At 42.7% G+C, this 13,284-nt stretch overlaps 2 protein-coding genes across 2 annotated transcripts; both read left to right on the top strand.

The window, feature by feature from the left end:
* The first annotated feature begins 111 nt into the window (after positions 1-111).
* LOC112562809 (3-oxoacyl-[acyl-carrier-protein] synthase, mitochondrial-like) lies at positions 112-6,688 on the top strand. Its single transcript, XM_025236321.1, has 7 exons — positions 112-379; positions 714-914; positions 1,460-1,617; positions 2,627-2,811; positions 3,881-4,007; positions 5,010-5,238; positions 5,794-6,688. Exons 1-7 carry the CDS (start codon positions 211-213, stop codon positions 6,042-6,044), a joined length of 1,320 nt encoding a protein of 439 aa, XP_025092106.1. The 5' UTR covers positions 112-210; the 3' UTR covers positions 6,045-6,688.
* A 696-nt stretch (positions 6,689-7,384) lies between these two features.
* LOC112560979 (ester hydrolase C11orf54 homolog) lies at positions 7,385-13,063 on the top strand. Its single transcript, XM_025233075.1, has 9 exons — positions 7,385-7,511; positions 8,244-8,519; positions 9,693-9,791; positions 10,307-10,380; positions 10,642-10,824; positions 11,147-11,233; positions 11,699-11,848; positions 12,015-12,128; positions 12,691-13,063. Exons 2-9 carry the CDS (start codon positions 8,462-8,464, stop codon positions 12,868-12,870), a joined length of 945 nt encoding a protein of 314 aa, XP_025088860.1. The 5' UTR covers positions 7,385-7,511; positions 8,244-8,461; the 3' UTR covers positions 12,871-13,063.
* The last annotated feature ends 221 nt before the right edge of the window (positions 13,064-13,284 follow it).

Genomic DNA, 13,284 nt, shown 5'->3' with positions numbered 1-13,284 from the left:
GGGAAATGGTCTTTTGCAGTAACAAATAATTTCAAGTATTTTAATGTTTTAATAAACTGCTTGTCTATATTATTTATGTTTAGATAACGTATGTTATTTATGGTTGGAGTATAGTTGCCTCGGTTTAGTCCTATGGTTTCAGCAAGAGAAAAAAATTCTAGTCTGCACTGACTTTATACTGTGTTTGAGAACTATGTGGTTCTATTAACAATGATCAGTTTGCATTTAAGTTTAATATTTTCCAGGTGTTTCTCAAGTGATAGGAGGAGAGTGGTTGTTACCGGCGTGGGCTTGGTTACTTGTCTCGGGGTTGGTACGGAGACAGTGTGGCATCGTCTGCTAGACTGCAGGAGTGGATTAACCCACGTCAGGGGCAAGGGTGTGCAGTGAACACTTTTTCTTCTTAAGTGTTAGCTTTGTTTGACATGGCAAATCGTGTACAGACTTATCCCGATATGCATACAGATTATGCCATACTGTGTTTACGATGTCTTGAGTGTTAGCTATATAAGGCATGGCACCTCGATCATGTATTCAGATTTATCCTAATATGTATTCAGACTGTGTCACACAGTATGTACGTGGTCTTAAGTGCTAGGTTTGTTTGTCAGACACTGCTTAACCTAATATGTGTACAGATTATGCTATAGTGTGTTTATATAGTCTTGCTAGTTCTTCATATCAGACTTACATATATACATTCCCACGTGCAGGCTATGACCAGATTCCCTGTAAGGTGGTGGGATATGTACCTCACGGGATTGGAGCTGGGGAGTTCAATAGAGAGGTGACAGTACCCAGTGCACGAGACAGGGGGGTGTCACAAGCGGCAGCTTATGCCTTAGCAGCGGCAGAGGAAGCTTTGACTAGTTCCGGATGGAAACCCCAGAAGGACGCACAACTGGAGAGAACAGGTGTGTGTGCATTTGACCTTTGGCTAAATAATGTTTTTGTGTGTGGATGCATGAGTACTGTAAATATAATGGTTAATTCCTATTGTAGTGAATATGATATTTGTTAGAGAGGAGTGAAGATATGCAAAAAGAAAAAAGGGTTACACTTCAATGTACATTATCATTAAATGTACTTAACATATTAATGTGTGTTTTGTGTATGTGTGCATTTGTGCATTACATTATGCTATATCACTAAATGTTTGAAGTGTAGTACATTACACCATACTGTATCACTAATTAATGTGATAGGTATGTGTAGACCACATCATTGTAGTGTGCGCATATATGCACCATCACTAAATAGTATGTATGTGTACATTACATAATACGTACAGCAGCACTAAATGTTATTCATGTGTATATCACACCATATAGTATCACTAAATGTTATGTGTATGTACATTACAGCGTATAGCGTCACTAAATGTTAGGTGCACAGATAACTTTGAAGATGACAAAGAACATATAATTCTATATATAGATTATAATGTGATATTTTACAGGTGTGTGCATTGGGACAGGCATGGTATCGCTAGAAGATATTGTTGATGCTGGAGAACATGTGCGTGGTGGCCGTTACCGCAAAGTGAGCCCCTGGTTTATTCCTGAGATCCTCATCAACATAGCTGCAGGCCATGTCAGTCTAGCCTATGGCTTCAAGGTATGGAGGCCATGCCTGTCTATGACTTCGAAGTATGAAGGGCATATCAGTCAATGACTTCAAAGTATGCAATGCATTTCAGCCTAAACCTATGGCTTTGAGATATGGAGACAATGCCTGTCAGTCTGTGGGTTCAATGGACAAAGACATGCAAGTCTAACCTAACTCTTTCCCAGCATTATTTTTTCTCAGAAGCGAACTTTCTCACAACCAGTTCCTGTTTCGCACACTGTAATACAAACATTGTAGTGTCACAAAATACATCACGCTTGGCATAAATGAATAAATAAATAAGGGAAGAATTAAACTTTTGGTACCTTCAGGAATTGTTTTACTAGGAATTACTTCCCTTAGGCAGCTGAAATCCTAAACCAATCAAGTATTTTGAAAGTAGGCAATGAGTCAGTTGGTTGAGCAACGTGTTTGAGATGGTTGCTGGTTACTCAATTTGACGTGGATTTGTACTCCAACAGCTGAAAATGACAAGATAATAAAAAGTAATATTTGAAGCATAATGTATATTCTAAAATATTCCATTTTTTGTCACTTTATGTTTTTATATAGTGTGTAAATAATTTTATTTATATTTCTGCCTCGTAAGCTACTTTCATGACAGGAGCTCTCCATTCTATACAGTTTCAATCTTTTTCTGAATTTAGTACAAGAAAACAAAAACTTTATTTCTTGCAATTAACATCACTTGAATGTTTAAAAAAAATCACTTTGAGACAGGGTTTCAATAACAGTTGTCTGTATTGTAAGTTAATAGGAGTAAATGTTGGAAAGCATTGTACTTGGTGCCACCACTCTGGTGCCAAATGACTAATCACTTTGCTTTTTGTACATAGGGATTGAGCTAAGGCTTCAAAGTATGGAGAAATGAAGTTGTTATTTTAATGTCATCTTATGTTGGAATGATATTTGATACGTGGCACCACTGTGGTATATCTTAAAAAAATCCACAGCTTATTTCGAAAAATTCTTCTTGCACTTGTTTCCCTGTTGACAGGGCCCCAACCACACAGTGTCAACTGCCTGCACCACAGGCCTTCATGCTATTGGTGATGCCGCCCGTTTTATTTGCCATGGTGATGCAGATGTCATGCTTGCTGGTGGCGCCGAGTCATGCGTTGGACCTCTTGCCATGGCTGGCTTTGCTCGCATGAGAGCACTCAGCACCAGTTTTAACGACAGGTATGCACTCTGCATATGCCATCATCATTAAATAGAAACAAGATATTAATGATTCTGACAGCTTGGTTTAATTCTTATTAAATTATTCATGATAGTTGATAAGAAGGTGGCCATAGAGCCTTGAAAGCGTTGCGCTGCAATAGCATAGTTCTAATTTTGTTTCAATAAACCTTAGTAGCTGGTTACATCATTAGTGTCAAGGGTGGAATCTTGCAGCAGTCTGGCCAAGAGGATGAGGGCTGTATTTCATCGAGGAGCAGACATTCACATTTTTCTGGACATACTGCTCTTTTAAAAAATGATGGCGATGTGAGAAGAAAGCTCATAATTTTTCACTGTTTCAAGCTTACCAACCACAAAATCTATTTATCATCATTACAAGTTATGCTTATTCTTATTGACATTAGAATTTACTGTCTACCTTCACTTGAAATTTGTGTTGCCAAATACAAGTTGCCCATCAGAGGTAGTGTTGTGGTTTAAACACTCGCTTGTCACCATTTCAGTGGGCGGCTCAGGGTTCAGATCTTATTTTGGGACATTCTGTGTATGTGATACCTGTCCACAAGGCTGGGTGCTGGGGGTTTTCTCCAGGTATTCCAGTTTCCTCCCCACTCCCTCTACCCCCATAGTGCATAATTGCTGCAAGGTTTTAGCACTTTCCTACTAAATAAACCAACCAATCAACCAGAGACAAAAACAAATGTTTTTCCATTTTGCAACATTGTGGATGAATATTCTTGCCTTAAATAAAGTGATCGTTTGAAAGCTGACAATAAAATCACCTCTGGAAAAGTTAGCAGCAAAAAAGCAACCCAAGTGAAGCCAGGTACCATGATCCAGTTATTACATATGTAGCTTTTGCTTTTGTTAAGCATGAACAATTTATTCAGTGTGCGCTATGTAAAAAAATCCTGTTGATATTCTATTCAGTATGTATAACTGGTCTCCATTGTCAGTATGTATTGTTGTCTTTGTACTAATGATTGTTCTGGGTATTTTTTCATGACCTTGATGTATTTAACAGTCATTGATGTTTGCAACATTGGCACCACTGACAATTGTTTAGTCCTCAGGAGGCCTCACGGCCATTTGATGCCAAACGAGATGGCTTTGTTATGTCAGAAGGGGCAGGGCTGCTTGTACTTGAAGAACTTAACCATTCTTTAGAAAGGGGAGCTAATATCATAGGTGAGGTAGGTACACACCAGTCACTTTTTTGTTTTATGCATTGTAATATTTTCAGAATTTGGTAGTTTAATGTGTTTGATGCACATGACATGTTTCAAATATTTATGAAACATAATGATGTCACTATGTTACTTGGCACATAAAATAATTTGTAGCGTATCTTTACTGACAAACAAGATATTGTTGCCTTGCCTATATATTGTGACTACATCAAGTAGATCATATATCACTATCCCATTTCAAATAATAATAGTAAATTTTACTTACATAGCACCACATCTCAGCCCTGTGGGCAAGGTCATGGCAAATAATGATTATGATAGGAAGAAACTAGAGGAATAAACCTAAACTACAGGAAAAGAAAAGGGATGGAGCACAAGAGGGAACAAAATTTGATGCTATTTAATTAGCAACTGATTGCATGTACCTTGCTGTTATCCAACAACTCTTTAAAATCAAAATCAGTGCACAAATTTCACAAAGTTCAGAGTACGTTATGTAAAAAAATCCTGTTGATAAAAGAAATGGAAGACCAGAGTTGTCCGTGAAGTCTGGTTTCAAATACACCTTTTTATTATTATTAATGCTATTGTCAGATGAATTTTTGGGAGTTGCAATCTTCAATACTGGATCAACTGATGATACCTATAGCTTTAACGTGCCCCAGTTTTTTTGGGACCATATGTGCACCTATAAAGATATGTGTAGAGCATATTTAGACATTTTCTTGAGGAATTATACTGAGGCTATAGGTAGTTTTCATCACTCTAAGCCTAGAATTTTGCTTCCTGTGAGCATTGACACTTTGGGGATGTGGGTGGGAGAACTGCTAATGTACAGTGCTTTGTTGTGGGTATGGTCTCATAGGTATTTTTAGTGTTTGAACTCGTAATGTATAGCATTTATATTTATTTGTGTGAAGTCACAGGTATATTAGTGTTAGAGCTTCTAATATACAGTCTTTGTTTACTTTTCCTTTGCTTTTGTTTTGTTGTTATATGTACCAGATACTAGGGTATGGCTTATCAGGTGATGCCCACCACCTTACATCACCATCCAGTACAGGTGATGGTGCTTATCGTTGTATGAGGGCAGCACTGTGTGACGCAGACCTTGACCCCTGCAAGGTTGGTCATGTGAATGCGCATGCCACCTCAACACCTCTTGGTGATACAGCAGAGAGCCGGGCCATCCTCCAGCTACTAGACAGACATGCTTTTGTGACCTCGACAAAAGGTACATAACCCTTGGTTAATAACCAAAAGGTACATATTTTGTCCCTCCAGTGAGCACAGTGCTTTTGCTCATTTTTGCACCATTGTATCACTGGATGGGAGATGCCTATCTCTGATGTTGTGTTAATACTGACATATTATCATGCATCACAGTGTCTCTGATGTGTTTTTGCTGACACACATCACAGCCTCTGATGTTGTGTTATTGCTGATACATGGCCGCAGTGTGAAGAGCCTGTAGGCTTCACCTACATTCCTCAGGAGGGTGTAATCAGAGTTGTGAGGTCTGTGTTCATTATCTCAAAAGCCTCTACTAGAAACAGAGAAAATGTAATCAAAGTTCAGAGTTTTTATCAGATGCTGCGAAATATTAAGAATGCATAGAAAACCAAAACTGTCCCAAATTTGTGGGTGTGAGAACTTCTGATGTACAGTGCTTTGTAGTGGGTAAATTCTCATAGGTGTTTTTAGTGTTTGAACTCCTAATGTATAGCATTTATATTTATTTGTGGGAAGTCACAAGTCTGATTTTTACTTTTTTGTACTTTCTGTACAGGTGCTTTGGGACATCTTTTGGGTGCAGCAGGCAGTGTGGAGGCCATCCTGACACTGTTGGCTTGTCAAAGAGGCCAGATTCCACCCACACTGAATCTCCTGAAACCAGACACAGGTTGTGATCTTAACTATGTCAGAGACACAGTCCAGGACTGGCCAGTGCCTTTGTCAGGCAGGAGAATAGCCTTGACAAACTCTTTTGGTTTTGGAGGAACAAATGCCAGCATATGTGTAGCACAGTTCACCCAGTGAAGAGAAGTACTTTGTTTGTTAAAAGAAAATAGAAATAAATATGTGAACAGACTGCTACAACTGTGGAATGTATTTACTTAAATTTGAGCTCACTTACTTTAACTGTCAACTACACAAAATGTGCATTAAAAGCCCTTAGTCAACTATGGAATAAGACTGCAGTTGATCTTCACAAGAGGACAAGGTTAGATGTCGTAATAACACTCTTGACTTTGTGTAACTTTTGGGAATCCACACCACAGACGACCTGATGAGGATGTGTCTCCACCTCTACATTTCTCCTCTGATGGTGGCAGATGTCAAGTCTTTATATCTGTGTGTGTGTGTGTGAATGACCATCCATGTGTAGACATGTGAAAAATTTGTGTATGGGTATGAAATGCTTACCTGGTGTATCAAGGAAGGTGTACACAGTGAAAAGAGAAGGTTTTACATGCTCTGCTCTTGATATGGTGCTTTACTTACCTTCACTATCACTATGGCTCTATGGTACATTAATCATTCATATCACTTTAATAAAGGACATCCTGCAAGCACAGCCTTATTTATCATCCATACATCATGGTATTCATATATGCAAATTTATAGCCTTATAAATATATTTAGTCTTCATTCACCTTTTCAATAAATTGTCTTGACTTTGACTCTGAATGCTTTTTCATGTGTATATTGCTGAAAATGGAAACAAAAGAGCTAAGCTCATTTTTTTTAATATTGCATTTTGATGATTTCTGCTTCCCATAAAATTTGAAGTTCTAATAAGTTTAAAAGTTTCTTAGTCACACGACATTATAATGATGCATTTCAGATTTTAGGGACAAGTTATTTCTCATTAATATTTTACGTAAAGCAAAGATGCGAACTACCGTTTACACTCTCTGCAAGAAATCGCACACCCACATAAACAATGTATTTCAACGCCCCTCTCTTCTCCTATATTATGTACTGTGTAGCTGTAGCGGAAAAACCCGCAAGTAGGCGGGCAGCACCGACCTTGAGGTCATTCATCAGAGGGAAATCCTTTGAGTCTTGCAGTCCTAGTGATCGGTGGGTTTCGTAAAATTGTGATTTACATTTTTCAAGCATTGTAGTTATGTGAACAGTGATCGAGTAGTTTCATGTTTGTGTCTTACTCCTGCACACAGTACAGCAACGTTCAGTTATAGTTTGCTCAATGAATTAACTGACTGGCGGCTAAATGGAGGAGAGAAAGCGAGCCGTAGTACAAACAGCAGACATACATTTCAAGTCCATGAGGTAGGTACATGGCAGGGATCGTTTCGGTCTATCATCCTATGATAACGGGTTCCATCGCGAGCAGACGACGTGACACGTCATCGTGACCTTGTTGACGCGCATGCGCAAGTAGCAGCCGGCGAGTGTCCGGCCAGGGAGCTATGTGACCTCGTGGTCCCGCTTATCGCACATCGTGACCTCGCACTGAGCTAGAAAACGCAAGTATTTCAGGTCCTGGCTGTTGGCAGAGAGTTTAATTGTAGGCGGATGTGTGTGTGTGTCCATAATTATCTTCTCAAACAAGGCGAGGGGCGTGATGCCTCCGTGACCGTGCGCTGAATGATCACGTGACTGCCATGACCTGCTTGGAACACTCGGCGGAGACCTTCCACCAGTCCACCCAGTCCTTAGACTGACTTTTATACGCGCTCAGTGAATAGTAGACTACACATTTGTATTAATTGTATAGGTTCTGCCTGGGTGTACAGTTAGTGCTAGTCATGGCGGCTTTTTGAACTATTCTTTGCTGAGCCATGCTACTGAATTATCAACATTTATCATGGCTATTTCCTGGTGTTACTTTATAATTATTTTTACTATTTTTCATTGAATTCACTGCCAGTCCACAATCCAAAGAAAGGAAACTGAACACTATACTCGTACTTTGGTAAAGTAAAGACATCAAGAAAGGGAAAAACTAAAGAGGGGATATATATATACACACAAAGATTGGGATGGATGTTTGACAAGGACTTTTAACTAATGAGTAAGCAATATTTAGCGCATGATCATTCTTTTTCATTGTTAGTAATTTGGGTCGGAGGCATCTGCTTCGTCGATAATGTGCGGGTGTGAATTCCGTTCACTGTCAGTATAATTATGGATCGAGTTGGCCCCCACAAACTCAAACATCTTCCTACACTGACAGACACACAGGTGATTATCGTGTGTGTGTCTTATCAGTTTGAGTGCAGGTAAAGGGGGAGTAATAACGAGGACAGCTTGTCTCCCGTGCGTGCTGTCAGGTGGTGTCTGCCTGTCCTCCGTGTCAGCGAGTCTTTCTGTAGACCTCACGTGTATTCATCTGCCGGCCATCAGTGTGTGGCCAGCGGTCAGTCGCCCCATGAGTGCAGCAGATCGACCATCAGTGTGGGGATCCAGAGCAGGACACGAGAGTCGCCATGCCGCCCATCACCAAGTGCCCCACGCACGTGCCGCCGCTAGAGGAAGTGGCCCAAGGTATGTACTGCAAACTTTCCCATCTGTTTCCGTTACTAACTATGCAAACTGTAATCAGCGCATGGCATGACTGTTAGTTCGGTTACAGCTCTTCTCACCTTGTGTAACGCAGCCCTTCGCAGTAGAAATGAAGAAGAAGAAGAGTTTTCATTTATTTGCCAAGGGACATGTCTTGATAATGGCCGCCTCTTAGTCGACAATACCAATCACACACACACATTCACAGATGCCACTGCTCGCACTATTTTATGTACTCCCAAGGAATGACTTTTACTACACACATACCAATGCACACACTTTCTCTTTCGTACTCACTATAGATCAGCTTTCTATAAATATTGTTGGGAGGGTGTTTAGATGGGTTTTGGTGTGGTATAGCGTTCACAACGGACATCCCCAGTGTTCTCACAGCACCTTCCTGGAGGTAAGGAAGAGACTGTTGATCAAGTTACAGTTTGTCTCTTTCTTACCTTCTTCTTCTCCTCTCTCTCTCCCTCTCAGCGGATGGCGTGAGATACGTTGGCCTCTACACACTCGAGGTTAGAAGGAGATAACGAAAGAAAAATCAAAAGAAAGACACGCTAGGATGGAGAGGACACGAGACTACCCCGAGAGGGCGGAGGACACAGGAAGTACAATGCGGAGACCCCGCCACCATATTTTACTGTTAGGACTTAAGTGGTGGCGGGGGTCGCATACATTGATGTAGGGGTCATTACCTGAGTTGAGGCTAATGGCTGTTTGTAGGTAGGTACATAACTGTCAGCTGACAGGGCAACACACGTACGCAAAATCACGAAACAAAGGGGTCCAAGGGTCATACATAGCCCAACCACACAAACGAAAGTGAATCTTGGGGATATCGTGACGCCCGCTAACCTAGTCAGAAGGTGATTAACCTCGTGAACCCCGAGACCTGTTTATAAACTGTTTGTCACGTTATTGACAGTGTGTCAGTTCATAAGTTAAACACTTTCACGCATTCCATAATATTTGCCGAAATATGTAGAGTACATTGCAGTTGTGTAGCTATTACCTCTCTGCATATGACGTCACCTACTTGTGTGGAAGTCACCTGCTGTATTGTGTATCACGTGTCTGTCGAGACTGTGTATTACTGCATGATTGTACAATATTTCTGACGGTCTCTTATACTGGTGTAAATGTTTTTAGTGTTACAGAGCGGCCTAGAGAAGAACTTTGAGTCAGTGCTGGTCAGTGTAGTGGACTGTCCGGACCTCACACAAAAGCCCTTCAACCTGTCTGCCAAAGGTATGGCTGCCAGAGAGCTGAAGGCACTGTGTCTGACACTGGCAGCAGTGCTGACGTGTCTATTATAGCCACTGACAAATATAGCTTGTATACTTAATAGCTTACCTCTGCACGATACTCTTATCATGTTATTGCAAGTTATCTGACAAAACATTGCTGACGACTGTGTATGTGACCCACACAGCTGACGATTGTGTATGTGACCCACACAGCTGACGATTGTGTATGTGACCCACACAGCTGACGATTGTGTATCTGACCCACACAGCTGACGATTGTGTATCTGACCCACACAGCTGACGACTGTGTATGTGACCCACACAGCTGACGATTGTGTATCTGACCCACACAGCTGACGACTGTGTATCTGACCCACACAGCTGACGACTGTGTATCTGACCCACACAGCTGACGATTGTGTATCTGACCCACACAGCTGACGACTGTGCATGTGACCCACACAGCTGACGATTGTGTATCTGACCCACACAGCTGATCTTGGTGACATGTTTCAGGTCTTTGTGGTAGTCCTCGTCTTGCTGACGTCGGGGGTCCTCCATACCTCCTCCCACTTCCCCAGAAAGACAAGGTACAAGCTCTGTAGCACTCGGACAGTTAACAACTGTTGAGCCAATCCTCGTGGTTGGCTTTTAGATGACGTCAGGGCTAGGGTTAAATAGTTAGTCAGGTCAAGGTTTAGTGTTCAGCCGATGGCCATCACGGAGCACACGAGGCAGTATGAGGGAGATATCAGCTCTGAATTAATCAGGTTAATTAACTCGTTGGAGTTGTCTGCACAAGAAAGCCAGCACATGAGTGTTACCTGTTGTTACCTGCCTTAATTTCCCAGCTTTACAACCAAGCGGAGATTGCCCGACAGGTGGAGCTGCCAGGCGCCTTCATACTGGGAGCGGGGGCGGGCCCGTGGCAGGTGGTGGGTGTCAACTCAGAGCTGGCATGTACCGTACAGGTGGCAGCGGAGGGCAACGAGCCCATCAGCATCAACTCACACGTCACCAAGGTGAACCCTCAGGTAACTACAACTCGCACGTCACCAATGTGAATCCTCAAGTGAGGGCGTTGGTGGCAAACAAATACATGATGAAAATGATGTTGGGCTTTGTATCTCACACACGCTGCTGTAAACGCAGTGAAGCTTATGGTCACATGACCCGCTTCCGCGTGAAGCAGGTGAATGTGGTTGCTTGACCTGTAACAGTGTCCGACAGCTTGATGGGCATATAACAATACGATGACCACTCTTTTCCAATTGCTACAATTGTGATGATGCATTTCTTGGTGGATTGAGTTGTTGGAGCGTCACGTGGGCGTAATACGAGAATCCTTTGGTGCAGAATAACCTGTGGGTGCTGGAGAAGCTGAACTCCACTGACTTCAACCTGATGGGCAACTTCCTGTGCTGCGAGGGCAAGCCAGGCAAGGTACTGCATGCGATTTGGAAACGTTTGTTACGTGGAGTGTGTAAAGGAAGTAATTGTTGTGTTACGAAAGATGCAAAGACCGACCCAAGTTTCTCTTGAGTGCCGATCAACCTGTCTTGTGTCAGTGATGTACTCATGTTCTCGTGTTGTGCCAGTGTATGGGCCCCCCAGTAGTTCAGTGGTTAAAACACTCGCTTGTCACCATTGCAGCGAGAGGTCTGAGTTCGGATCTCGTCTCGGGACACTCTCTGCATGTGACACCTTCTTTGCAAGGGCTGGGCGTCAGGGTATTCTCCGCGGGCGACGGTTTCCTCCCCTACCTCCCCCCATAGTGCGAAATCACCTCATGGTGGAAGCATCGTGTGCGAGTGTGACGCTCGTCTTGTCCTCATCATTTGTCTGCCATAACCTATTCATCTGCAGTGACCAGTGTTCGTGCGACTTTTTTAATTATTATTTTGGCAGGTGATCGAAATCAAAGCCAGGAAGCGAACAGGAGATGAAAACTTCATGTCCGCGACTCGCCAGGCGCTACAGCAGCAGTACGGCCCACAACCCGTGGCCCTGGGCGGTGTCTTTGTCATCGAGAAGGGCAAGGCCAACCTCCACGTCATGGTGAGTAATGCTACTCACTCTTAATGAGTCTCTCACACCACAGCTTCATCTCATTCCTTTCCAAGCTTCGCTTTCACACACACACACGCATATGTATGTCCCATTCCTATTGCATGGTCCCCTGTGGGACCCCGGGGTATGCTTGATAGGTGGTGGCCTGTTGCAGCCGGACTTTCCATGCGCACCGCTGAGCTCTGACGAGGAGGTGGACGAGTGGCTGAAGTTTTACGAGATGAACGCGCCGCTTGTGTGTGTCGGGGAACTGGTGTCACATGACCCGGTGAGTACGTTCACACGTCAGCGATAACCTGTTTGTGCATTCTGAGGACATCAAAATGTTGCACTTGTGAGCTAGTCGTGCCTGTTGAAATTGCTGAATTGAGGGTTGAGCGAGAGAGTATATCTGTGTGTAGGGGGAGGGAAAGGTGAAGCGAACAATTTCAAATTACCCGTCTTTTCGACAGCAAGTTGAGGAAATGCAGATGTACAGTTCACAGAGCTTTTAAGCAAGTACCCGGACCTCATCGTGTCAGAAAATAGTCCATCGAGCTGTCTTTTACCTGTGTGAGGAGTGTGAAAATGACCTTGCTACAAAAGCTGGTCATTACTACAACGGTTTTGTGGGAAACTGAGCAGAAAATCGTTGCCTTGTTGGACTCATTCTTGGCAAAACTTGTAAGTTGCCAGAGTTTGACAACTTCTTCTGCGTGTCAGCAGGGTTTGACGAAAACTGTGTTTGGAGATTGTAGTGTGTCAACAGCGTTGGACGATTGTTGTGTGTTTGAAGATGGTAGTGTGTGTCGATGACTGGAAGTTTGACCATTGGATGATTATGTCATCAGGGCCTTGACCTGCGTGTGGAGCATTTCCACTGCTTTAGCGAGCACGGCGAAGGGGGACACTACCACTACGACACAACTCCAGAGGAGGTTTCTTATCTCGCCTACTTCAACATCGCCGACAGCATCTACCGAGTCGACCAACCGCCAGTCAGCTGGGACGACATCAAGAAACAAAAATGAAACTAACAAAAAATAGAGATGTCGATATTCTGAAAATACAGTAACAAGACAACATGCAGAAAAAATAATGCAAAACGTCATGTCGACATGCAGTGGGATGATGGGTAGGTGTGCTGTCCAGTCACACCCGGTATAACTCCTTAGTAACTTGCTGCATATCTCTGTGAGATCAATAAACAATTATTATAACTAACGCTCTTGTAACGTACTCACATATCTTGGTGAGATGCTGACAGAATTTTGCGAAAACAAGAGACATGCATCGCACTTAGACAAGCAGAATGGCGGAGTGCATGGCGCACACGCTCTTTGTGTGTGTGTTAACACGCATGTGTGCTACCGAGAGCTCAGTGATAAGTGAATTTGTTCATTGGTGTTTACATCAACACCGTAGACCAGGCAATGGTTAATCCA

Source organism: Pomacea canaliculata, linkage group LG4 (assembly GCF_003073045.1).
Source record: "Pomacea canaliculata isolate SZHN2017 linkage group LG4, ASM307304v1, whole genome shotgun sequence".
Lineage (NCBI taxonomy): Eukaryota > Metazoa > Mollusca > Gastropoda > Architaenioglossa > Ampullariidae > Pomacea > Pomacea canaliculata.
The sequence above is the reverse complement of the archived record's forward strand: the minus strand, read 5'-3'. Positions and strand labels throughout refer to the sequence as shown.